Source organism: Labrus bergylta, chromosome 14 (genome assembly GCF_963930695.1).
Source record: "Labrus bergylta chromosome 14, fLabBer1.1, whole genome shotgun sequence".
Classification (NCBI taxonomy): Eukaryota; Metazoa; Chordata; class Actinopteri; order Labriformes; family Labridae; genus Labrus; species Labrus bergylta.
This window is the reverse complement of record NC_089208.1, coordinates 17,658,321-17,684,656: the sequence shown is the minus strand read 5'-3', so window position 1 is coordinate 17,684,656 and position 26,336 is coordinate 17,658,321. Positions and strand designations below refer to the sequence as shown.

At 39.6% G+C, this 26,336-nt stretch overlaps 4 protein-coding genes across 9 annotated transcripts in view; all 4 read right to left on the bottom strand.

The window, feature by feature from the left end:
* Nucleotides 1-3,347, bottom strand: part of dclk1a (doublecortin-like kinase 1a) — a 50,174-nt gene extending 46,827 nt beyond the window's left edge. For both annotated transcript variants that reach the window (XM_020650120.3, XM_020650119.3), the window contains exons 1-3: nt 3,212-3,347; nt 2,264-2,659; nt 1,181-1,530 (exon numbers count right to left, since the gene is read on the bottom strand). In XM_020650120.3, coding sequence (XP_020505776.1) covers nt 1,181-1,530; nt 2,264-2,624 — 711 coding nt within the window. In that variant the 5' untranslated portion in view covers nt 2,625-2,659; nt 3,212-3,347. The remainder of the gene's footprint in view (nt 1-1,180; nt 1,531-2,263; nt 2,660-3,211) is intronic.
* A 1,820-nt stretch (nt 3,348-5,167) lies between these two features.
* Nucleotides 5,168-11,825, bottom strand: ccdc169 (coiled-coil domain containing 169). 2 transcript variants are annotated; one of them, XM_065963256.1, is made up of 8 exons: nt 11,709-11,825; nt 11,534-11,616; nt 11,283-11,393; nt 10,821-10,861; nt 9,504-9,602; nt 9,089-9,142; nt 8,530-8,606; nt 5,168-7,712 (listed from the first exon to the last, which is right to left on the bottom strand). In XM_065963256.1, exons 1-8 carry the CDS (start codon nt 11,783-11,785, stop codon nt 7,535-7,537), a joined length of 720 nt encoding a protein of 239 aa, XP_065819328.1. In that variant the 5' UTR covers nt 11,786-11,825; the 3' UTR covers nt 5,168-7,534. The 2 variants fall into 2 exon arrangements, with proteins under 2 accessions (XP_065819328.1, XP_029136277.2); XM_029280444.2 differs by having other exon boundaries at nt 5,168-7,706.
* Nucleotides 11,826-11,958: 133 nt separating this feature from the next.
* Nucleotides 11,959-21,786, bottom strand: sparta (spartin a). 3 transcript variants are annotated; one of them, XM_065963253.1, is made up of 9 exons: nt 21,647-21,786; nt 21,507-21,529; nt 19,655-20,431; nt 16,598-16,792; nt 14,696-14,852; nt 14,265-14,459; nt 13,868-14,026; nt 13,596-13,686; nt 11,959-12,796 (listed from the first exon to the last, which is right to left on the bottom strand). In XM_065963253.1, exons 3-9 carry the CDS (start codon nt 20,408-20,410, stop codon nt 12,535-12,537), a joined length of 1,815 nt encoding a protein of 604 aa, XP_065819325.1. In that variant the 5' UTR covers nt 20,411-20,431; nt 21,507-21,529; nt 21,647-21,786; the 3' UTR covers nt 11,959-12,534. The 3 variants fall into 3 exon arrangements, with proteins under 3 accessions (XP_065819325.1, XP_065819324.1, XP_020505759.2); XM_065963252.1 differs by having other exon boundaries at nt 21,507-21,656; XM_020650103.2 differs by lacking the exon at nt 11,959-12,796 and adding an exon at nt 12,936-13,380 and having other exon boundaries at nt 21,507-21,653.
* On the bottom strand, nt 21,784-25,532 carry ccna1 (cyclin A1). Of its 2 annotated transcripts, none has more exons than XM_065963254.1 (9): nt 25,147-25,532; nt 24,188-24,346; nt 23,856-24,075; nt 23,660-23,775; nt 23,302-23,528; nt 22,978-23,182; nt 22,747-22,860; nt 22,518-22,651; nt 21,784-22,361 (listed from the first exon to the last, which is right to left on the bottom strand). In XM_065963254.1, exons 1-9 carry the CDS (start codon nt 25,147-25,149, stop codon nt 22,310-22,312), a joined length of 1,230 nt encoding a protein of 409 aa, XP_065819326.1. In that variant the 5' UTR covers nt 25,150-25,532; the 3' UTR covers nt 21,784-22,309. The 2 variants fall into 2 exon arrangements, with proteins under 2 accessions (XP_065819326.1, XP_065819327.1); XM_065963255.1 differs by having other exon boundaries at nt 23,886-24,075.
* Between the last annotated feature and the right edge of the window lie 804 nt (nt 25,533-26,336).

The window sequence follows — 26,336 nt, the reverse complement described above, 5'->3', positions numbered from 1 at the left end:
AGCAGATTCATCAAAGCGACTCACAAATTGGCCATTTAGAAGATGACTACTGCTGTATGACACAGAACGGCAGATCGCCCTTCACGTCACACACAATCTGTTTCAAAGTTCTAGCTTCATTTTGAGTCAAGGGAGAAGTAGTTTGTGTTGCTACATTCGATCATTTGGAGCTAGAGAAAGGCAGAGAGAGGGGAGCAAACAGACAGACACGAGGAAACTGATGATAGGGGGTCAAGTTTGAGATGGAAAGTTGAAATGAAGGCAAACATAAAAACACCAGAGAGCTGAAGCTTGTCACATACATTACCCTAAACCCAAAAATGTTGAAAGACATTTTTCCCTACACAAAAAACGATACATGAATAGCGAAAGTGCTTTCGACTTAATTTCACTGCAGTGCAGCCTCGCCACTGTCTTTCCCACTTCCACAACGTGTAAGTACCGAAGCGGGGAATATCTGCACAGGTGTATGCATAAGTACAAGTGTGTGTACACAGTGCTGCTTTTATTCATGCTCTTTTTTTTTTAGCGTTTTCCTCCACAAGCTGAGAGAGGGAGCTGAATGGGTGGGTGGACTATCAAGGGGGCCCGTAACTCTGATTCATTTCTGTGTTGGGAGGCTAAGCTCTGGTGCACGTCCCTACACAGTGAGGGCTCCATTCATAGATTCCTTTCATCTTTACCTTCTCTCGACCTCTTTTAGTGTGTGTCACTGTTTCTTGCTACACCTCTGGCTGAGAACGGGGACACTTCATTCATAAAAGGCTCATGAAAGAGAAATGAGAGTAGGGTCATCAAATATTTAGCCATTGTGATGCCTCTGTCAGCCTGTTGATATATCCACTTTACCTGAATAAATGGATGCCTGTATCCTCTTGTTGCATATTAAACCACATATGAAAGAGCAATAGAAACACTCTTATCTTTGCATCCATTCTATTTTTCCAATGGAACCACTTATCATGTACAATACTTGCAACGAAACGTCCACATAACTTTAATGGCTTTGAGAAATATTGCTACTTTGGAAGCAGCTTACCAATCAGCATTGAGAACCATTCTAAAACCAAATTCAAAGATGTGTCTGAGATCCCCCAAAAAAGGCTTAGTTATGTCCTCCAGAACACGAGGCATGCTAATAAATTCTGCTGCTTAACTTCTACAGCCGAAGATTTCTTACCAATTTGCCCTCCAGTGTGTAGATCTTCTTCACCACTCCAGAGTCGAGCTTGATGGCGTCGGTGATGTCGGTCAGGACTTGCTCGTAGGAATGGGCCGTTTTCTTGTTCAGCAGGATCCTCACAGCTTTGCGGGGCTTCACTCCGCTTCGCACCACAGTCACAAGCTTTGGACGGATGAAGTCTTTGATTTCGCGGCTCTCTGGAGCACCGGCCATGGTGCTGCCAAGGGAAGGAGGCCCACGAGAGGCGGCCGCTGAGGCCTTGACGTTCACTGACCAGTTTGGGTTCACGTTTTTCGCGTAATCCAACTTTTTGTAGGCTTCAATAGAGCTGCAAACGTAGCTCTCACCTGGTTGGGTAAAGCAAAAAGAGTTTTTAAAAAACCCCGAAAGAAAAAACAAGAACTTTAGAAATAATACAAAGAAATGTAATGTATATTGAAAGGGAGCAAAAATGGTGAAGAATGTTTAAAAAAAAAAAAAAAGGGAAGGAACATGGTTGCATAGGTTAACTTTTTTATGCAACAACTCAAAGCCAAGCAACTACTACTATTCAAGCAGCAGGCAATATAATCCTTCCAAAAAAATATTTAAATAATTACACTGATATGGAATATTTTGCTGTTCACTTTCCTTCTGCTGTTCATTTATTTTTCATTCCAATATTAGCCAACAACTTATAGCTCTTCACATGTCACTTTTCTAAAACAGATCAATAGAGAGCTAATAAAGAGAAACAATCCTCATAATGATAATTTAGAATATGTTTAATTGTTTAAGCCAGTGCCATAGACGATTGCCAAAAACATGTTTTGTTGAACGCAATTTCAGACCAGCCTGTTATGCAAATGTATTCTTTCTGTCTTCTGATTTCATATTTTCCATAGTTGAGGTTTCTTACTTTGTATAATTTTATTAGGAGATGAAGAGGACATACAGAAATAGGTGTGACATGCTTGTTTTTGGATTTGCCTATACCATGGTGTCTAATAAAGCCATAGGAGTCCAGATGCTGAAGAACAGTCCAGCAAAACACTGTGACTACATAAAACATGCATGAGTGCTGAAATGCTGTATACCCACCCTCTACCAGCTGTTCTATAGTCATGATCTTCTTCGTGCCATCCAGAGTGTAGATGGTCCGGACGCCTTGGGGCAGGTTGACATTGTCGGACAGGGAGCGGGTCAGGTCCGCCAGCAGGGCGTCAAAGGTCCTGAACCTGTCTGAGGAGATGGCGTACACTATCCCATTGAAGTACCGGTCTCCGTTGCGGTAGAAACGGACTTTCTTGGCACGTTTCTCCTCCGTCAGAGTCTTCAGGGTCCGGGTCCGATACAGGCTGCAGTGGGCGCTGTGCGTGGGACTCGGCACCCCGTTCATCTTCGCACTGGACCGGCCGTGTCTCTGACCTTTGTCCCGGTCGTCGAAATGCTCCATCTCCATCTCGCTGCCGAGGCTCACAAGTACGGCCGTACTGTCTGAGAGGGGAGGCAAACAAACAGGAGCACGAGGGGGGGAAAAGTTTTCACTAACGAGTAAGTAAACAAAAACAAAGAGACACAGAGAAAGGAGGAAACCGGGTAAGGGAGAGGTTTGGGCGACTGCTGAAGTCGCAAGCCGGTATCCTTCCCTGGTAGCCTTGTCTCAAAATAACTCCCTAATGACAGATTAAGTGCTGTTAAGCCGAGAGGTGGACAGCATGCTTCAAGACTATTCTGCCGGTCACTAGTGCGCAGAGTTATTGCAAAGGGAGACACCGACAGTCACGAATCAATATTTGCCAAACATTTCCTGTTTAGAAATGTTCAGAACCTTCAGTCAAACAAACAACCGCCTTAATTGGGACCTCCCATAACAAAATGAGACCATAAAGCAATTAAAATACCACTTAAACTAGGACTAAAATGTCAATGACAAATGTTAGTTTCTAGTGTGTTTTTAGTGACGATGGTACAAGAGACAAAAAACAACAACAACAACCTCTTTATCTATTTTAAATCAGACAATTAAAAGCACATTGACAGGCTTACCCACGCGAGCGATTAACGCTTCTTTGACGGTCACCTCCAGTCTGACTGACGCTTTATTTCCGAGTAGAAAAGGAAAAGAGTTCAGTAAGCTTGTCGCTGGCACTGAATGCTGTAATCCTGTCCTGGCTGCAGTGAGCCCCCCCTGCGTGTTGCTACCCTTTGTTGTCCGGTTGATGTGCTCCGCAACCAGTAGCCTATGTGTGTCCGTGCGCGTGTCTGTGTGTGTGAGCAAGGAGCAGAGCCCGGATTGGAAGTGAAGTATAGGGACCAGCTGCTTCCCCTCCCATTCTCTTCTCACCTCCTCCTCCTCCTCAGCCTTTCCTTCTTCTCCACGTCACTCTGTCGTGATGTTCATTCAGCGCCCCCACCCCTCATTACGATGCAAACCCACGTTTGCCACCCGTGCTGGGGATGATGCACGGCTTCTGGGGATGATGCGCCCCCCCCCCCCCCCCCCCCCCCCCCCCCCACAGACCCGAAACCACGAGTTGTCTGGGGGGGTTCTCACGTTTTTATAAAAATTGAACAGCTTTTCCAATAAAGCCATAATTTTAATGAAGTAAATTATCAATACGAGGTCACTTTATTTCATTTGTACAAATGTTCCTGAATTTGAATCATTATAATAAAAAGTGTGCTTTGTTTTGGAGTGTGCAGGCGACTCCCTCTGTATAAACCTTGGCTATAAGCAAAGAGCAGTATTATGGCAAACCTTAAGAAAATGTGCATGTGAGATGTTATGTAATGCACAGAGGGTCCTTGGTGTAGCTTAATCCCAAACTATGCAATGCAGCTAATGATGTAAATGCAGTGTGACAAGTATGATTGTTGTAACCCATTTCATCCCTTGTATGAACATTCAACAGGGACTACATGTTGAGTTTTGAGAGGATGCTGCTTTCTTCCTATCATAACATTGATTCATTTTCATAGCAATTCAATTGTGTGTTTGTTTTGTGACTACAGAAAATAGTCTCTCTCGCAGAGATACAGACCACTGATATACATTGTTGACTCCAGAGACCTCCCAATTACATCCCATCATGCGTTAGCAAGCAATCAGCTATGCCAGGGATAATGAACATTGCATTTAAAATACCATTCTTCTGTTATTGTGTTCTGTTGGTTTAATATTTTAACATTTCTTAGGTTAGTGCCTCTTTTAAGGGCTCAAATATCATCAATCCAACCATTCTAGTTATCCCCTGAATATATCCGACAGTAATGGTCATATAGGAATGCATCTATTATGCTGGGCATCTTGGACTGTATAAACATGAATGCACCAGGATGTTTGGCAGTGACAGATAGATATAAAAACATTATCCATCACACAGATGTTTTCTATTTTGGGAAGAGACACACAAACAGCCAGAGTGCGTCACAAGCTCAGGGCTGAAAAGGTGTGTGTCTAAATTAGTCCAGAGAAAACAGGGCTCATTTGGGGGAATGTGTCTTCAGACCAGGGCAAGAAATATGGAGGACAAAGTGAAGGACTTAAAATGAGGACAACAATCTCTTTTCTTTCTTGATGCCTAAGAATTCACACTTTCTGATATATCTGATATAGAAGTCCAGCTGTTCAAATAACTGTTGCTATAAAAGTAAATAAATGTAAGCATTTCTGCAAATATATATAACATTTGAGAGGATAAAGCAGATCCAATCTTGAGTGTAACTCTATATAGTATAGCTATTTCAACTTTATAAGTAATCAAGCATGCAGTATAGAGCAGTTCATTTGAACCCTTATTTGCAGCTGGCAAACTCAATGTGGCTATTATAACATTAGAATGATATAGGATTGGATATAGCATTTCCAAGAGAAAATAAATGGTTGCAATTCTTGATAGAGGTCATCTTTGCTCTGGAAGCATGACCAAGCAATTTGCTGAGATCTAATTTACTTGTATATAAAGAGTTTGACAATGAAAACAAAGGCTTTTAAGTGTTTTTGCAAGTCCTTTTTTATTTGTAGAACTAAACAGAGCACATTAAATGTGGATCTACCGTTTTATGACCAATTATCCTTCATAAAAAAAAAACAAGAGAGATTACTTTTTTATACCAAGACTTTCCCTCAGCATGTCTTTGCAACAATTTACTGAAACGATGCTTCACAAAAACACATATAAAAGAGCAATGTAGCACATCTCCGCTAATGCATTTCTGTGAAGTCTATAACAAAATAAAAAAATAGAAGATAATTAAGATGTGGATAGATGGGAATGAGCTTCATATTGTGACAAATCTCATCTGGAATAATTTAGGAAATTATTAATGTCTTTATTTCACTGCCAAAAAAATAATTTAAAGACCCACTGAGTGTTGAAAGATGCTGCATACAATGAAATTCTTTCCATCATGTCTTTGATACCATACAAAATCTGGAGCCAAGAAATCACTGAGGTTGACTGACAGGTCATTCACATGCACATGCTACGGGTCTCTTACGCACAAAAATAAGCAGTTAAACGTACACATGTGGTTTTCAACATATTCATATAGTGAGTACAGAGAGAAGAAATAACCGAGTAAGCATGAGCAGGCAGCAATAGTGTGATTCATGGTGTTTGACAGATGCTGTAGTGATTCGTCACCGTGTTGCACCTGTCAGCACTAGACATCTGGTTGGTTGCTCTGTGGCTGTGTGGGTAGGATGCTGTGAGATTTGCAAATACGAGCTTGTGCACAAAAAACAGAATAAAGAGAGGAGAGGTAGAAGAAAGAAGGATAGTGTGGCGTGCTGTAAATGTACTAACTTTCTTATGAGGCAACATGGACTGGCCGTCTTTAAATTAAGTCATTAATCAAAGACAAATAACCTGTCGCTGAAGCAGCACATGCAAGGGTTTACACTGTGTCAGCAAACCATATAAAAATGGGTGGAGCTGTAAAGGGAAAGCTAAAACAGAATTCACATTGGTGTTTGGTTTTAGATAGCAGGTCAGTACTTCAAAACAGGAACACGTCTTTGTTAGCTGGAAATTAGGGAGTTCTGACTGATGATGACATGATTTTCTTCAGTGTTTTATTGAATGAATGGAAAGTTTAATAAGTATACCTGTAAGATCGTAAAATATAAATGTTATAAATCTCATAACAGAGCGTTGAGAAGTGATGATAAAATGTCCTTATATCCATATTCCAAGTACAATCTTACTTCTTTGGCCTAAGAAAGACTGTTTCCATCTGTTTGGTGGAATATAATGGCTAGCAGCCAATTATTATGAATCCAGATGTCCAAAAATCTTACTTTCTTTCATTTCATGCAAAGATTTAGCCCGAAGGAAAAGTGGAAGTGGTTGAGCATCCAGTGTCATACTAAAGGACAGTTCAGCTGTCTTGATGCTTAGTGACACCAGGGCTTGAGCTCTGCCCTTTTCGTTAAAGGCCAGTTTCCCTGTCACTACAATACAATTTCCTGCCAATCTTAGACATGAAGCTGAAGAACAGGTAATGTGTATATGCCTTCATGAATAATTATCTGCCTGTAACCTCTTTGTCTCTTAACCCAATTTTAGGTCACAATCCCTGAGCTCATTAATATGACTTCACTGTCCTTGCAGACCAGTGAGTTGAAAAGGAAGAGAGAGCTAAGGGTGCAAGTTAGAACAATGAAAACTGACTGGACATGATTGGCTATTCTAATACTACGAGATATTGTTCCAATTATTGCCTGATAAGATCAGCAAATCATCCTCCACACTTCTCCACAAACACAAATGAAACAGCTTCTGGAAATTTTCCTTTTCACTACTTTATCCCATATGGCTGCACTTTTAACACACCTACGTTTGTAAAGGCGGTCAGTGGGTGGGATGGGGCTGACCGGTTGCGAGTGGTGTACGTGGGGGCTGCTTACGAAATAGTCGTAGGAGGTGCTTTGGAAAAGAAAATTGCAGTGACAGTAGAAATGTCAGACTCAGCAGGGTTCTGGCACTTTACGAGGTGACCTAGCTCACTCAAAGCCTGTCATATTCCTCCCCCTTAAACATTTCCTCTTTTAGCCACTCGTCCTTTTCAAACGGGACAGGGAGAAAATGCCAGGTGGTATAATAAATGTACATTTGTATATCATGAGATCAGTGTGAGACTGTATTTGCCAGAAATTGTGAAATAAACACTGACTTATGACTATAGCAACTTTTTTTCTATGTGGGCGATCTGCCCACATAGAAAAAAAAGCTTTGAGGAAACTAAAAATACAAGTATATAGCAATTTTTCAACAATCCACATAACAAGTACTGAGTAACATTGATTCTTTTTACATTTTATCATACTCCTATAACCCGAGACTTTGGATCTGGTTTCTGTATCAGCTAGGATTTGACTGTTGGTAACCTACTTCCCTTTTGGTATTTCTTCTCGTCTCTTCTCTCTACTGTTGCTCCACTAACACCGCCTCCTGTCACACGCACGCCTCCTCCATCTTCTCCTCTCTCTTTTCCTTTCTTAGATTTAGCCTCTTCCATCCTGCTGGCCTGCTTCCCTCTATGCCTTCAGAAAATATAGTTAGTAAAACAGGCCAAAGCTGTGGATACGAAATGTTTTCAATTAAAAGGGCTTAAGACAGCTGAAATAATCCAATAATAGTCAAAGAGGATCAATCTCAGAATTTATTACTTTATTAATCCGAGTTAATCTGTCAAGCACATGCAATTGTTTATTTGTTACAAATCAGCACAGAATTATGGATCCAAAAACAAATTGATTAATGCAGATATTCCAAGATTAAATCAAAATAATGTCACATAGTAGGCCTAAATGTAAGTAAAGAGCTAAATACGTTGACTCATTTAAGTCACTAAGTGTTTATTTACTCATCTGACATGTGCCCTTATCTAAAGTCTTTTACAGAAACTGTTCCCATTGGTTGGACTGCATTTGTGGTAGCATTAAAGTCATCATTAAGTGATGCCCCCTCCATGAAATGTTACAGTGCTAACATTAACAATAAAGCCAAACTTGGCGTTTTCTTTAAAGCTGTAACATCATGTTTATATGGAGGGTAATATTATAAATGGCTCATAATCATGCATCTTATTTAAGTACTGAAGGTCATTAGTATGAGTGCGTTTGATTGTGACTTGCCAGTGGAATCGCTTATACTTCAAATACTGCAAATGGCAGCATTTATTTCACATTTGCATGCTTTGCACTATTAATAAATCAAATAATCAAACTAAAGAAACAGTTAGCTAGAATGTTAGCTAAGTGAATCTTGGTGTGTGTTTTTTCAGTCATTTTTTGGGCTCTAGTTTATTCATTACACAGTTCCTGTTATTGTTTTCATCATCTGAAAGGGTCCCCTCACCTGTTCTGTTTGCTCTCTGGTGCCCTCTGTGGCTGGTAGGAGTACTGTCTTCTTTGGACATCAAGGGTGGAGGACAGCTGTGAAAGTTGGCAATTCAGAGTAATTTCAAAGAGTGCACTAGAGACAGTTTGTTTAGCTGTATCCATGACTATGCTTTTGTGTGTTTACAGCAGACCAGAGGCTCTCAAAATCTGCTTCAAATGTAATGATTTAATGTTGATAGACAAATCGAGTTTGAGTTTTCTGGCAGCTTCAGCCCTGCAGGAACCAGTGTGGTTGCAGCAGAAAGCAGAACGTCCTTGACTCACCTATTATATAATAGAGCAGCATTAGAGGATGAATGAGAATTCGTAACTAGGCCTGAAAGAGAGAAGCTACATAAGTCTGCTCTCTACACTGTAATGGGATTTTGTAGCACTTGGACATGACAGCTACAGTACTGCTCAGTGAGGCATAAACATACTACTCAGTGAGTTGTAGTGAATAGGTTTGGTTCCAGAGCTACTTGTTAGACTTGCCTGTAGCTCTTTTGTTGACATGGATGAAAAGAGAAGCTTACCTTAGCAATTTCTGAAAGGTATGCCCGCCTCTCATCATTAGTTTTGTGAAATGCCTGAAAGAGAATATGAAACAGAGGACAACACTGTCACATTTTCTCGCTTCTCACAGGTGCAGTGCTTGTTATAAGTGTTCTGCCTGAGCATATTTAAAGAGGTCCTCAGTGTTAATGAGCCACTGGTTAAACCATGTATTACTGGTTCCACATGCTGAATGCTTAACCTTTTTTCAGAGAATATCTCACTGTTTGTTGTGGAGAAAACAATAAACAAAGAATGAAGTGGCTAAACTAAGAGCATATCATTTTTGTCTTAGCAGAATGCAGGACTAAATGGAAAGCAGTGACTGTGATCATAAAAGCTGTTATGGCAAAAACCAAAAGTGCTTTTTTGCTCTGAACTACAACATTTGAACACCTTTCCCTCCTGTTCAATTTGCAGATGACAGTCCATCAGCTGACTCTGGAGGTCAGACTTCTCTTCAGTCAGGATCTTCAGTCGCTGCTTCAGTGTCTCCTGCCGCAAAGTGTTTCAATTGATTAGCCAAAGAGATAACAAAAGAGGCCACCTAGAGTGAACATGTTGTACTGGTAATGTATGATTACAAATCAATTTGTACTTGAATAACAAAGTCCTATCTACAAGGATCAAACAATAACAGAATAGTTACTGCAGAAAACCTGAGCACAAAAATGGATTAGTCTCATACATAATTCAATAACGGGGAAAAACACATTACAGCTGGGACATGGAAAAGTTACATGACGTTTTTAGCACAAAGCAGAGCAATACAGTTTTCTGGGTTGAAAGAGATTATTCCTTCTTCATGTACCAAAAAAAAATAAGAAATAAGAAATAAAAATAAATAAATAAAATAAATAAAATAAATAAAATAAATAAAATAAATAAAATAAATAAAATAAATAAAAATAAAATAAATAAAATAAATAAGCAACTATGGATTAATAAATAATGTGTTTAAACTTTCAGATGTATGAATCAAAATTCAGAATCAACCTGATGCTCGACAGTTTAATATCAAATGAATACATTAATTTTAATGTGGCTTAATACATTATTGAGTGCATTAAATCTGCATATTATCACAGCATCACAGCATAGTATGTTTACAAACCCAATGCATGCCATGTAAAAGTATCAGTTATGTTATCTAATAGCTCGAGTAGACAGAGCTACTGTATACTAACACCAACGCTAACCGATGATCTATTTCTTTGTTGTCTCTATCTGAAATGATCTATGTTCTTCAAACAGTCCTGTTCATGGTTTTCCATAGATCTTCAGTCCAGTCTTTCTGATACACTCATGAGCATCTGTTAGTTGTGCCTATAAGGCAAGCAGACACACTCATATACTGACTGTGGCGTGCAACAATCAGTGTGTGGTGTGCATTCATGTGTATGTGTGTGTGTGTATTGTAATTAGTGTGCCTTTCTCTCCCATGGTTTGTAATCCTGTGATTACAGTGCTGTGATTAAACTCTGGTTTGTTCAGCCTGCATCAACCAGAGGATGAAGAGCAGCTGTCCTCTCTGTCCTGCCTCCTTTCTCTGCTTACATTGTGACTCTGGCTCACTCTGCTGGTATAGCTTCTCTATTACTGTATTAACTTTATTCTGCACTTGGGTAAAAAAAAAAAAACAACCTAATAACTCTTACACAACAACACAAGTCATGAAAAAGCTTCAGAGAATATCAAGATGTCTTTACTTACCACAGGCATGTCATCATAAGAGCGGATGGAGGCCAATCGATCTGTAAAAAAAATATATACATTATGTGTGCATGCAGTAAAATGCTTAAAAAGTCTTAACGAGTGGTGCATTTAAGGGATGTTTGTTAACTTCGGCATCATGCACTTGAGTTGACTATGGGGCATTTCTGCCAGACAGCACCTGTTCAAATGTATTAACACTATTCATCCTGCATCTCTTAAATGAGGACATCGTCATAGACAATCAAATTACCTCATGAATTAGCCCTGTTTTAATTAACTAAACTTCCATTTCTTGAATCTTGAGCATCCTGAAAGAGTTTTGCAATGTCAACACGCTTAGTGTGGAGAAAACTATCCTGACTGAGTTATTTACTCTTCTGAAAAGCCTGTTTTTGGTTTACAAATTCAATCATATATTTCCCATTCCCTTCAAAAGGCAATAATGGCTGGTGAACTTACCCATGGGGTTTCCTCGTAGGTCCTCCAGTCTCTCATGAATCAGTGACATTTGTCTTTCCAACTGTCCATTTAACTCTATTTGAGTCTCATACCTTGTCTTCCACTCATTTCCTGTTGTATGGGGGGTCACAGCCAAGCCAGTAGCATTAAGGGCAGGGCACATTACACTCTGACTGAACAGTACCTGGGCTAGTCAAGTCCAATTATCTTAAGCTAAAGCTTTTATAATGTCAAAATATAATCTAATTTACCTTCCCCATCAACACTGTGCAGTCTTTCTTGTAGTTCAAACATGGTATTCCGTAAATCAGAGACGGAGTCTTCCAGCATTTCTCTACGACAGACACAGAAGTTGCTATTTTTACTGCGCAAAAAAAACAAAACAAAAAAACTTTGAACTTAATTCACTCCCCCAAAAAAACTTACTTAATTTCTCTCTCCTGCTCAAGTTCTTCCTGCAAGCGAGTCAAGTCGTACTTGCTGTAGTCGCTGTCTCCTGTCATCTTTCTGAAAAACTGACTCTGAAGAAATGTTTGGTCCTCCGGGTTTCTATGGAGACCCCTGTTTCCGGTTTTGTTAGGGCGTTTTTGGACGTAACGGAACATTTTAGTGGCTGGACGGACCATACGGACGGACGGATACAAGAAATTTGATTTCTACCTCGGTGAAATATTCAACACACGAGTAAATCCCGTAATATAATTTATTTATTATTTATTATAATACAAATAAATAAATGTATCCATTACTACATACTGCGGTCGCTGGAATGGGACACAGCTATGATGTAAATTTCAAGCCATTTGATAAAGCTCACTTCACGCTTTATGAGCATGAAATTTAACTTCATCTCAGAATTAGGCTAACTTTCATTAAACATTCCTTATAAAAAAGGTATTTATAATAGTAGTTAAAATGTGGTATTAACATTTCTTTATGTACTGCATTTGTTTTATTTTACATTATGGCCATTTTCAAACCCATCTATGCTTTCAAAGTTGTGTAGATTCAACACGTTAACCTTTTACTGTTAAAGCTATGAATCTAAATGAAAACAAGCACAGAAAATTGACTAAAATACATTTCAGTAGCTATGACAGGTTAAAATACTACCACAAAAACAAGTACTGTTGTTTCAGAATTTAAGTATTGTTGCCCTGTTACCTTGACCTAGAGACATAAATAACTTTAAAAAAGAATAAAAATGTAATTCTGACTCAGACTTACTCCAAGTTTTAAATTATTTTAACATTCATATTTTTTTTTTCTTCTCTTCTTCTTTCTTTAATTTCTCTGTATTCCTCTCTGGTTGATGTTCTCTTTTCTGGGCCTCCTTCATCTCAATGTCTCCTGGCTTTCCACCTGGGCTTTTCACCATGGCCTTGGCAGTCTGCTTGCCTGCGGTCTTCAGGATGGCTTTAATTCCCAGATTGTCGATGTTGTGCGCAGTAACACCAACATTGATCACTGACTTGAGACCAGTGTCTGTGGCTGCACCTGCATCATTACCATACCTTCACCACAAATAATACTGCAGTTAGGAAGTAGTGGTTTGGTGTTGAAAGTATATTTGTGCACAACATTTTAATTCCAGTTCAATGTGAGTTTGTGTTTTGATTCGCATCAAAAACATCACAACACATTGTCCATATCTTATTTTTAAGTAGTTTTATTAGCAACAAACCAGAAAAGGAGGGCACAGATAGTCTGAACAGCAAGAGCAGCACCACCCAACACAAGCAGATATTTAGCTTTGGTTTACAGACCTACAGACCAACTCAGAAAATCAAACACAAAACAGAGGCTTTAAATACACCTAGTCAAAAAAGAACCCAAAACTCATACTTCAAAGTTCACTTAAAAATCTAATTTAAAAAAAAGTCAGTTTTATGAAAACAACATTATAATAGAATTATGTGTAAGCTGCTCCATTAGATTTGGCATTTGTCTCACTGAGTTCTTTTCTGACTTGATCTTGGTTAATTAAAAGTCTGTAAATAATGCAGAGTGAAATGTTAGTTCAAAAGTCTTTGCCTTTACTCCCCAGTGCCGTCATATGTTCCTGGACATTTTTAATAGTTTCTCTAAGCCCCTGAATCTGAAAAGAAATAAGCAGATCAGTTTCCCAACGTACCAAGAAGAAAGCAAAAGAGAAGGTAACAGAAGAACATGTTTCTTATCCAGTGTTCTACAGTTTGTGACCAAGCAGATGCAGAAACAGGCTAGAAAAAAAGATCTACAATAGTCTATAAATGATCAAGAAATGTCTATCAATGTAACAAAGAAGAAATAATGGGGAATGTTTAGACTTACTTATATGTCACAATATTGACAGTCTCTGCTGTAACGCTTTTGCCAATAAGCTTTGCTCCGGTCTCCAGACTATTCCAAATAGTAGAGAAACCTGGTGGGGATGCAAATTTTAAAAAATTGAAGTCATCTATAAATACTTAAATCCTCCATCTTTAAGCAAACATTAAAAAGCCAATTCATGCCCGTTCAGGGGTTTTATGTTCGATCAGACAATTTTCAAGGGTATATAAATAAATCCGACTACGTGCATAACCTGGAATCATCCTTTTTACCTTGTACACTGCTGACTGCCACTAACTTGGCTCCATCCATGTTGGAAGGGCGGCCATCTTTACCCTTCATAGATTCTGGGACGAGTTTTGCACCATGTTTCTTCACATGTGGTGCTATCTTCTCTGCCACATGTCCTGCCACTGCACTGACTCCATCAACTGTGAATACACACACATGCACAAGTAAACATATAGGTGCATAGCCTTGCCACTTAAAAGTACAGAAATCAATTAGCTTTTTTATTTAAAGTTTTCTTGTGTGGTTGTTTAACATCCAATAGAAGTTTATGTTTTCATTATCATTTCTCCAAAGTGCCTTGACACAGAACTCTGTTTGTTTGTAGGATTATGATTTCTCCATGGTAAGACTTCTTATGGCATAAATTAAAGTCCTTACCCATGAATTGGCTGACCCGAACAGCGCCCCCGCTGGCCGTTTTAGCCACCTGAAGACTTTTGGTGACACGGGGGCTGACCTCTGAAGGAGTGTCCTCAGGAGTGATGTGGTCCCGGATCTTGGCTGCTCCTTTATGAATGGCCCTTCCAGTTGCCTCTGCTCCTTTAACAAACTCTAGACTCAACTTTGTAGCGCCTTAAGATAGAAAAATGTTGAGTGTTACATTTTTATTGGCAAAAGTATGTCTTATACAAAATATCTATTGCAGGAAAGTGCAAAGGTGGTTAGACAAAAACTTCCTTTACTCATGTTCAGAAGACATTGCAGCAAAGGTGAACAATGCCCTCTAGTGGTCATGTTTGGTAAATAGAGTAAAAGCCAATAATGATGTTTGCCTCATAATTTTTGAAGACCATTGCTTAAAAACACACCTGACAAGATTCCTTGTGCCATCTTCTCACTCCATCCAGGAAGTAGTTTTCCCTTCTCCCCTGCGGGCACGCTCAGCACTGTTTGATCACCTTTTGGGGTACCAAGGGGGATTTTCTCACTCAGGTTGATAACTTGTGACCCTGACCCCTCTGGACCCTGGAAGAAAATCCATTAATTCATATGCTGATCATTTATATTTATGACATTGATAATAGAAGGGATATGAAGAAAAATGCTTTTTTTTAAATGTGAACCCAAACAGGTAACATTCATTCCTATAAGCCACTTCTACAATTCTACAATTCACTTAGCAGACGCTTTTATCCAAATATCTGGTAATTAATCATGACACCCAGGTTCCGGGCAGACTTTATGGGCATGAGTTTGGTTGTACCAAGCTGGATATTGATCTGTGGTTGCATAGAGGGACTGGCTGGGATGACAAGGAGCTCAGTCTTTGGAAGGTTGAGTTGAAGGTGGCATTCATTTATCCATTTAGAGATATCAGCAAGGCATGACGAGATTCTTGCAGCAACTGTAACATCGTCTGGCGGTAATGACAGGAAGAGCTGGGTATCGTTAGCATAGCAGTGGTATGAGAAGCCATGAGAGCGGATTATTGAACCAAGGGAGCTCTTGTATATGGAGAAGAGAAGGGGACCATGCGCTGAACCTTGGGGTATCCCTGTGGATAAGCTGTGCGCTTTGGACACTTCTCCCTTCCAAGACACTCTAAAAGATCGCCCAGGAAGTAGGCAGACAAGGCAGCAGACAGGTCTAGCAGTAATAGAACTGAGGACTGACCCGCAGCTCTGGCAGCTCGTAGCGATTCTGTAACTGACAAGTAGTGCAGTGTTTGTAGAGTGGCCCTGCTTAAAGCCTGACTGATTTGGGTCAAGCAGATCGTTTCTGGACAGAAACTCAGAGGCAGAAGAGAAACTGGTCTGTAGTTTTCAACCTGGGCTGGGTTGAGTGTGGGTTTTTTGAGCAGAGGGGTGACCCAAGCTTGCTTGAATCCAGTGGGGAACACACTCGTTACAGAGAGGAGTTGATGATATGCTTAGGTGCAGCATTAAGTGGAGAGGAAATGGTCTGCAGGAGGCTTGATGGAATTGGGTCTAGAGGACAGGTGGTGGGCCGAGAGTCTAGCACAAGCATAGAGACTTCGTCCTCAGTCAGAGAGGAGAATGACTCGAGTTAGGCACTTTGGGCTGAGCTGGTCAGGCTCAGAAAACTGGGGACTGATGGTTGCAACCTTGTAAAATATGAGGCAAACATATCTGGTGTGAACAGATCGGAGAGTGGAGGAGGAGGTGGTTGAAGCAGTGAGTTAAAAGCAGGAAACATTTTTCTTGTATATGTGGCATTGCATATCTTGTTCTGATAATATGTTGTCTTGGCCATTTTCAGGCTGGAGGAAAATGAGACAAGTCTGCTTGTAGTCATTGAGGTCAGTTTGGATTTATCCCATTTTCTCTCTGCTGCCCTCAGCCCTGCTCTTTGATCTCTTATGACCTTCCAAGTTTTCAAATCAGAGCTTGTTCTGCTGGCAGTTCCACTAAATCCCGCCCCTGGTTGATTTTCAACTTGCAATTAACAGAGGGTGTGACACGCGTCAACTGCCTCTCCTGTTGATGCTCAGAGAATGAAACTTAAGTGCTCAGCCCAAACAAAGCCTGACAACGACCCACTATCAATCTCTACTCAAAGCAAATTTCGCTTCACCCACCTAAGCTGACAAGACCTTCTTAGTTTTCAAATCAGAGTTTGTTCATATCCCTACATCTCTAAAATAGCAAAAAACAAACAAACAAAAAAAATGCATATTGTTCATGTTGTTAACTCCATCCATATCCTTGCCCATCCGTACATTTTCCCTACATTTTTGGTAAAAAGCCCACCTGGATTCTGAGGTCAGCCAGCTGCGACAGCATGTCCTGGAACATCTCTCTGTCAGCAGTTGGCAGTTCAGAGGACAACACTAAACCCACGTAGGACCCTGGAGATTCGGACAGACAGTCAGGGAACATGTAGATCCCAGAATTAGCCAGAAGGACTGGGGTGTCTGTTGTCAGCGGGTACAGCCAGTCACACACCTAAAACACAAAGACAGATCTAAACTAAATACATGTGGTAAGAGCTGATCATTACCTGTATTATTTTAACTGATTGCCAGGTGTAGTTGGTTTAAATGTAAACAGCCAGAATACACTTCAAGGGGCGCTGGTTGGATAAGCGATTTGTTTGTGAGCCCCATGTACAGAGGTTGTTCTCGAAGCAGGCAGCCTGTGGCTCCTTTACTGCAGGTCATTCCCCACTCTCACTCACTGCCAAGTTTTTGACTCTACTAAACTCTCTGAATCTACTGTCCTTTTTGAATAAAAAGCCCAAAAATAATTCTATAAAAAATACGCTTCATGCCCACTTTTATAAGCAAGTATGATAGATACCTGAAATGAGATGCACTGTCTTCCCAATTATTTTGTATATATGTCAAAAGTTGGTTTTGTGAAGTCTTAAGTCACTCGCTTGCTTGTCAACCCCAGCCTATGACCCATGTTTACACCTATCGGTTCTCAAAGACATGTTACAGGCTTTAAGCCTAATGTCATAATTGAGAAGATGAGGGTGTGCACTAAATTGATCAAAATGCACCTAATGTTCGTTATTCTTCAAATAAGTAGCTATGCATTATCATTTAGGTGTACCATCAGAGTCCAGTCCACATAAAAGTGACTATTTCCCCTTGAATATTCAAATAACAATCATCATGAAAAATCCTATATCAAGTAGAGGATCTTTAGACAAATTTGTAAGTTACTGACCAGTTCAACCAAACTTATTTCCCTGTATCATGTTTTTAAATGCACAAAAACTGCGCTGACAAGTCTATTTGAAAAACATCTTTGTAGGAGGTCTGGAGGTCTCACCCAGAACATTTTAGCACCAGAAATGTCTTTCCCTCAATTCGATCAATATTTATGCACAATTTGAAGGTTTTCCTCACCACTTTGAAATTATGATTTAGTTAGCCTATGTGTCCTCTTTTTATGTTCATCAGTAACATTTTCACGCAGTGATGCATTCATTTAAAAACATGTAGACTTCAAGTTCTTGTGTTTCTGTTCTATTTAGCCCTGCAGAGTTCCTACAGCTGTAGCTTCATACAGGCTCTGCAGCCTTTTTTGTTGTTTTTCATGACATCATTGGACCAACTTTAGTTTAGTTTATATATAATCAAACATAATACAAAATGTGTTAATTCTGTGACACATAATCAAAGTAAGTTTTACTGACAGAAGAGTTTAATTCATAGAGGGGGCGGGACATTGTTGATTGACAGACAGACAGTCACCATGGTTACTCACTCTTACCTGCCTGCTGCTCGACAGCAACATTTTAAACACCTGGGTTATATCTCCCATCACTGTCTGTCTGACTCTCTGCAGACTGTTTACATCTCTCCGGCTCGTTAAAAGGTTCGTTGTGTCGCTATCTGAGATGTAATCTTAACTGTGCAAACTATGCAGATAAGTTAATTGTTGCTCACGCCGTGTCGGTTTGAGAAAATATCAGAACATTTGCATATAATCGGGATGGAGTTGTTTTTGCGGACTTTACTTTTAAGTTTCGTTTCCACCGCTGCGGAGCAAAAAAGGAGGGAGGGAGACGTGTCTGTGTAAGAGCATAAACTGCAGCATGATAGAATAAACACATTAGCCCGGTTCTACGATCTCTCTGCTTTGGCAGATCGTCAGCAAGTTAAAATCCTTCACGATCTAAGATCGTTATATCGCCCACCACTAATATCAGGTGCTGTAAAATAGGTACATTTACTGCTACATCCCGCCACTGGTATGCCACCTGACAGAGTGACCCTTTGAGGGTGCCGGACACTGACCAGCGGCACAACAGAAGCGCAGAGTCATCTCATAAAGGGACCATTGTGTTACTGAAAAACAAAGCAGGACCAGAACACAAGCAAGCCGCCCACCAGCCTGGTGTGGAGCGAGCACAGAGTCATGGGTTTCACTGCAGTACAAAGAAAAGCAATATGAGCTCTGCAGAGGTTCTATAAAACATTTGAATTATTTCACAAGTTCTTAATTGATTCAAAACAACCAACACACATTGTGCGTACATGAATATGACACAGCATAACTAAATTATGAATTTAAGTATATTTTATTTTCGTATGAGATATTGTGTCATCAAAGTAATATGAAAACTTTCACAAAAAATTGAATATTTATAATCTGAGTGTGCTTAAAACATTGTACATTAAGCAACAAAAATACATTTCTTAAACGCTGGCTGAGCAATACTGCTTACATATTTTTACAATTATGCAAATCATAGCTCAATTACATCAATTTAAGCAACCAATATAGTACACAAAAAAGCCAAATATGAACTGGTTCATTAAATTCAAAGATTTGCATCTTATTTTCCTGTTTTATATGTTAATTAACAGATTATTGGTTTGGTTATGGACTGTTAAACATTTGAAAACATCACCTTTGGCTTTAGGGAAATGTGACAGGTGTTTGGACTGTTCTTTGAGTTTTAAAAGACCAGGCATCTAATCAATAAAGTGATAAAGTGAAAGAATCATCTGATTTATTGCTGATTAAAATGGTCATTGTTTGTCATAATATAACCCTGTTGAAAACATAGATCAGAAACAAGGAAACTTCAGTTTCCATTTTTTGTCATAAGACTTGAATAAGTTAAAAAGGATACATGTATATGGAGACAACACGACAGCATCATTTGTAATCAGTAACTTTATACAACATCAACCTCATGAGTCAGGTAGTTCTAGAACTGGTCGAATGTAAGAAGTGTGTGCACTGCTCAAACATAATTGTCTTTAGGACACACCCCAGGAAAAAATCTTCTCTGACATACAACACCCACATACCGTACATACTTATTAAAACATATTGTTTACTTACATGTATAAATGCTGAGAGCCTTCCTGCTGTGAAATCCTTTTGCTGGTTGTCAAATGTAATGATGCGAAGGAAGCCTGGATAAGACAGGGAGCTGACCTGTCCATTTGGTGCCACGAAAAACATCTGCACCCCTGAATGGATTAAAAGCAGCTCATGTCCATCTCTTCCTGCAGTGGCTCCAGTCTGGAGGCTCCCTCCAGCAGGACCACAAGCCAGGCTGCGATGGCCTGCTGTTGGCTCCAGTGTATATGCTGGAGGTTGTTGCCCTGTATTTGCCATGGCTGTTGTTCCTGGCCAGGCTGCTGGGACTGTGTGTGTGTGCAGAACAGCAGGGGAGGGAGGCCTGGGAGGGGGAGTTCTAGGGGTTGGGATTGTATTCTGGTTGGTAGCAGGTAGTCTTGGGTAGAGGTGTTGTAGGGAGCTTTGGGGAGGCTGAAGATCCTTTAATAGATGGCCTCTCTGAAATCCTGTTTTTTGCTGAGAGGTCTCCATGTCAGAGAGGTGGGTGTTGACCGTCTGCAGCGTGTTCCTCATCTTCTGTTGAAGCTGTCTGGCCATGTCCCACGTCGCTCCATGCTGCCTTGCCCCCCTAGTGGGGATCTCCACTCCTTGGGTAAGGTGTTGGTGACCTTTCCTGTAATACTCCAGGGCCTCCATTTTTTTCCCAGCTTCTTCAGCTGCCAGGCCACGGCTCAGAGACTGAAATGCCAACTCATACTGGTCTCTGATGAGCAGCAGCTCAGCAGGCTCTGCCATGCTGATGAGAAGATACAGAGACTAGAAAGGACAGAAAAGACGTAGCAAGGAATTTAGGAGTATATAATATACATTTGTAACTGTGATTAGTCTTTGTTTACTTTAAAAAAAATCAGTTTAGAGTAATTGGCCTGCTTCAATTTGTTTCTTTTTGGCCTAATGGTTAAAAAAAAAACACAAAGATGTAATAAGGGATAATAAAATGAAAAATTTAGTATTTCTTTATTTGTAAAAGGACCTTGTTCAATTAATATATGAGGTATAAGAAAAGAGTGAGCTTAAAGCTACATTTTAGTTTCCAGTACCTTGGCAGGGAAAAATCTGAAATACAAGCAGTTACGTAACACTAAATAATCAAAAGACACAATACAGATTGACAAACAGGAGAACAACACACAGAAATATGAGCAACAACATGAATATGTTGGACTAGTAGAAGAAAATGCAGTCACTGGTGGCAGAGTTTGTTTGTTTTTAATAAAAATGATAAAAGTATAGATTTGCAAAATTAAAGGGATATGTGACACCTTGGAGGGTATAGGCCTACCTGTCACCAAAATAAACAAGGTGTATTAATTTTACATAAAGCAAGACCAATATAGGCCTACATAGAAAACAAATATATTAGCATTAAGACAGAGCAGATGAACTAATATGGAAAAAATCTCTGTAATGCAACTTTGTTGTTGTTGGCTGTTACTATGTCATCAGGTTTAACCTGAACAACATGTCTGTGTTGAAGCTGTTAAGAGAAGTCTCTATTCACCATATCACAAATGACTTCTTTTTTTTTTTAAGAGACAGTTCTTCTTACACCACCACGAATTAATGCAGGGTTGAGTATCTTGTCGTAGAACACATACGACATGTTGCTCAGCTGGGGATTGAACCCTCGACCTACTGGTTAAGAGGCGACGACTTTACCAACTAAGCCACAGCCGCCCATACGAGAGTGAGAGTGAGAGTGAGAGTGAGAGTGAGAATGAGAATTTCAACATTTTTATCTCAGTATCAAGTATCAGTTCATGTTAGTTGTAGAGATATAACGCCAGACCGTTGGACATCAACATAAAGTTTCAAGTTAAATCTGGCTTACCTTGAAACGGATGTTGATTTAATCTAAAAGGAAAAAAAAAAGTTGTCTCAGAGAGTCCTTGTATTAATTTTAGACAGTTTCTCTGAACTGTCGTGGATGTTGAAACGTCTTCTCTCATTGAATAAGTGCACTTCACTTACCAATTCAATCTGTTGGACTCCCAGCAGCAGCAGGGGCCACTGACAATCTGCGGAACTACTCACGAGCGTCAAACCTGTGAAGGTGTGACTACACTGGTTCCGGCCAACGTTTTCAAAATAAAACCCCTGGCTACACGTTACAATGTTTATAAATCAAGAGTTCGAAACTTTATTTATAGGAATAGCAATATATAACATTCAACTCGCTTGCTTTTGTAATGTGTTATCTTTCGCTCAAATACATAGGCCTATGGCTGAAAAAGTTATATCAATATTCAGGTAGCCTAAAGCTTACAAAAATGACTTTATAATACTTTGTGCATATATTAGAGACCATCAAATATGGAGGATGTTGTGATTTAAACTTTAAAGACAGCATTATTCTGAAAAAAATATTTTTTAAATAAAATATTTTTAAAAAATTACATTGAATCACTGACCAGAATGTAAAACCTTGCATGTTCACCTGTATTCAAATTCTAAACTCATGCATGATTTTTTAATTAATTTATTGTATTTGAAGAAGCTGTAAAAAAATAAAATAATAATAAGGTTTTAAAGTGTGCAGTGGAGTATGGCCTTCATGGGACTGGCAGTATAATACTTTGTCTCATATTTAATTATGGACTGGCAGGAGTTTCAGAGGACGGGCGAGGCAGTGAGTCATAGGAAAGGTAGAACAGCAGGCGGGGTGATCAATGACACACGACAATACCTGTGAATAGAGACATAAAAACCCAGATAACAGAGCATTTAGAAAAGTGAAATTGTGTCCTGGCTTCAACATTAAATTCATAAAACGTTCAAAAGCAACAACAGTAGTTGTTTGTAAAATCATTAATTTTTATGAAAACTATTAACTATGCCTTACTTTGAACTCTTGTACTTTTCCCTGATGGCCTGTTGTGGGCGACTCTCAGCACTTATGTACAGCTTGTGCAGTTCATTCAGGCAAGGAACAATTTCACCCATGGTATAACCAGTAAAGTAATGTAAGGAATCAGGCTAAAATATGCAGAAAAATAATTCCAAGTCAGATTTTGGCTTATTCCATTTTAAAAAGTTTGCACTTCCTCGAAGATATTGTTCTGGAAACTTACCCAGAGAGATCTGTTTATAGTGTAGATACCTAGGCAGTACGCTGCAGCTGCCACTGTTGATTGGTTGTACTGTAGGAATGGATCAATTTCCAGCAGGCTTAATTCTGCTAAATACTAAAATCACAAAAACATGTAGTTATGTCACAGTAATGTAAAAAGGACATTGGATTACTGTAAAATCAAAAGTAGAGGATAAACACTTAAAGTCTGACTGTCATTTATTTTGCTCACCTGTGCAAGATTCTCTGAGTTGGCACACAGAGGCTGAATGGACATGAAAAGCTGAAGGAACTGGTTTATAGTGGGTGCTGCCATCTTGAAAGCTAGCACTCGGAGGAAAACATGCTCCATCCGGACCAGCTGCTTCTTAGTGTAGGTGCTGTCTGTGGTGTACACAAACTCGCTCAGCTCGGGAGGGGAGATCTCCTCATACTTTCTGCAAGATTAAGCAATATCAGGTTTTCGTTTTCACTCCAAACATTGCTTCGGTGTCAATTTTGGGGACTGACTGGGCAGTGAACTTGTTATATTTTATGGACAAAAAGATTTGCCTACGCAGCAATCATTAATGCAGCTGTGCCAACCAGCTGAAGCTTGCCCCGCTTCACACACGCCACGCAGGAGAGAAAGCGGTCCAAATAGTTGACAGCGAGGTGCAGAGTCTCAGAACGAAGCTGATATTCCTCTACGACTTCCACCAGCCAGTCCACCAGGATGACCCGCATGCTGATGGTGATCTCTGGATGTTTGTCTAAGTAGCCAGACATTGGCCTTAACCTTATCTAGAGTTAGAAACAAATTATCATCAAGTATTTCTTGTGCAAATCCTTCCAAGGGCAATGCATTTAATGTTGCCCATAAACAGTAATGTGAAACTAATAATTCAGTGCTCATAGTTTAGATTATTTTGCACCTCACTCTCCCTCAGGTGCCGGTGAATGTCCTGCGCGTACTGGGAAACACACAGCACCTGCTCTGACATCAGGTATTTATCATTTTCAGACTGCATAGAAACATCCTGGCATGAACCTGCAAGAAAAAACAAAATGTTGGTGAAGAACAACAACAAAGTATTACATATGAGATGTGTTTATGTTTAACAAACGCACTTGAACTCAGTTCCAGGAGCAGTCTCACACCTTCATTCTGCAGTGCAGCGGTTTCTGCATCCTCATAATAGCTGTTTGAGACAACTTCTTGACCAGAGGCTGCGAGGACAACTTCACAGGCCTCTTCCACATACACATCAAAGCTGGAACTAGAGGGACAGCCAAGAAAGGTGAGCTGGGAGCCGTCTGAGATTGAACTGTGTTTGGAGAACTGACTTCCCTGTAGAGAAAAACAACTCAGCATGACTGTCACATTTAGTAAATGTTACGTTTATGTGAGGGGAAATTGATTGCAAATCAAACAATACACTTTAACTCGGTCATTTACATACCTGGCTTTGGGATCGACAACGCTGCTCATTTTCTGACAGCACACCTAGCACTGTCCGCTGCTTGGGCCGCTGGACCTGCGATACTTCTGGCTTGATTGAATGTAGGATATTTTCTTTGCTAGTGCGACTGCCACAATGGGCATGTGAGCTGATGTTCATCTTTAAACAATGACAAGGCAAAGATAAAATCCAAACATGGTGGCCAACATGATTTACAGAATAGGAACAATAACAGAAACACTTTATGAAAACATGAAATGATGAGGTACATTAATCATCACACATACACCTGAAAGATGGACCACATTATGTTGCACTTTTTTAGTTTCCAACATGGTGGGCAGGACTTATAAAGAGGTTGCAAGATACATCTAAGATAATAAGAATGATAGCAAAGTAAAAAAAAAACTAAAAAAAAAAACGCAACAGTGCAGCATCTGATTAAAGCTGAATTATTATTTTTTATCATTAAACAAGGCACAAGGCAAATGGCTTGATTTAATACAAAATCAACAGTCATTTAATTTTACACATTTGCCCATATAAGAGAAACAATTTAATGAAATCATCACCTTTTAGGCTGAGATTATTTAATGTTTTGTAAAAAATAATGTCAAGTTAAACTTAATTTAACAGGAAAATGTTTGTTTTTCTCTGGTGCAAAATACAAAACGATGCATCACGAAATGAAAAAGTATTAAGTAATCAAATGAAGTTCAGCAAAGAACATGAAAAACCTGATGTTCTTCATCTTTTGTGCAACGTAGGTAGGCTATTTGAAACAGCATTGCCATGGTTACAAGAACTGAGCAATATCCATCAATCACAGAAACACAGGCTAAAACAAACGAGGGATGAAAACAAGGCTGCCAAATGAGATGAACAGACAGAGCCAGACACTGTTGTCCTCTAACTTACAAGTAGCCAATAAAAGAGCTGACTGCTGACTGCAAACTCACCATCAGCTGGATCGACGTAGTTATTAGTTTAATGTTACGAATATTGAAGCATTCCAGTAAAGACCTAGGCGGAGTTATTAAAAGCTGAAATCCTTTTTTTTTTGTAGTTTTTGAGCCAACAGCGACCTCTGCTGCGTTAAAGCTTGTTTTTGATGTCGGATGTCTGACCTGCGGGAACGTTTCTTCAGGTTTCGTCGTCAACTAATCAGCTGTTTCCTCAGAACGTCTTTTCGTGACGCGCACAGACGCAACATTTGACGAGCTGGGGCGTCGTGCGTCACTAACTGTGCGCAACTCCAATTCAAATGTTTTCCTATTAGCCTACTATTACTATTAATAGTTAAATATGTGAGTGGTCTGCTTTGATTGGGGTTTAGAATGACTGTCTCAAGTACTTGTGTTATATGTTTCAAACTTTTATCACATAAACTTTCCATGGCTTGCACAAAAATGGACAGAGTAGGCCTATGTTATTACATTTCTAGTTTCTTAATAGCAGGTTTGCACCACAGAATTTGCACAGAAAGTTGACCTCAGCAGCTGTTTTTGAATTGTAATGGGCTTCTCACTGTGAAGTAAATTGGCCTAATAACTTTGACACCATAATATCACTGTTGCCTTACCAAAAGGTTAGGAAAAAGGAAACTTATGCACATAACACCCCTGTAAAGATATTTTTTAAACTATCCTAAAATATTGATCTAAAAAATGAACTGATTTTTAAAGTAGAGCACATTTTGATTAGATTTCCCCAATTTTAAGCTTTTCAGTTAATGAACAAATCCAAATATCTTATTTGAAATTAATTCTCCCCCCCCCTTTCTAACTCTTCTAAGCTAACCTTCACAATGTGAGTAAAGGCTTTCTTATATATGAGTGTTCAGGGTTTTTTTTAAGCAACAGCCTGGAAACGTTGAGATTTTCTGGGTGTGGTGATTGATGGTGAACAGCCAACAAAAAGAGCTTTTGTCACCTTGTCATGTAATGATGAAGGAACCTTAGTCGTTGAGCAAGAATGTCAGAGTCATACTTGCGAGACTGGCTTAAGTTTAAAGAAAGAGTAGATGGAGCTGAGAGTAAAGTCATTTCTGCATTACAGGTATGATTTTTCACTTTCCCATGATTGAGCATGACAGTTAAATTTAAGCTCTTGTGTCTTTTCTGTCACTGGATGAGAAAATTGTTATCAG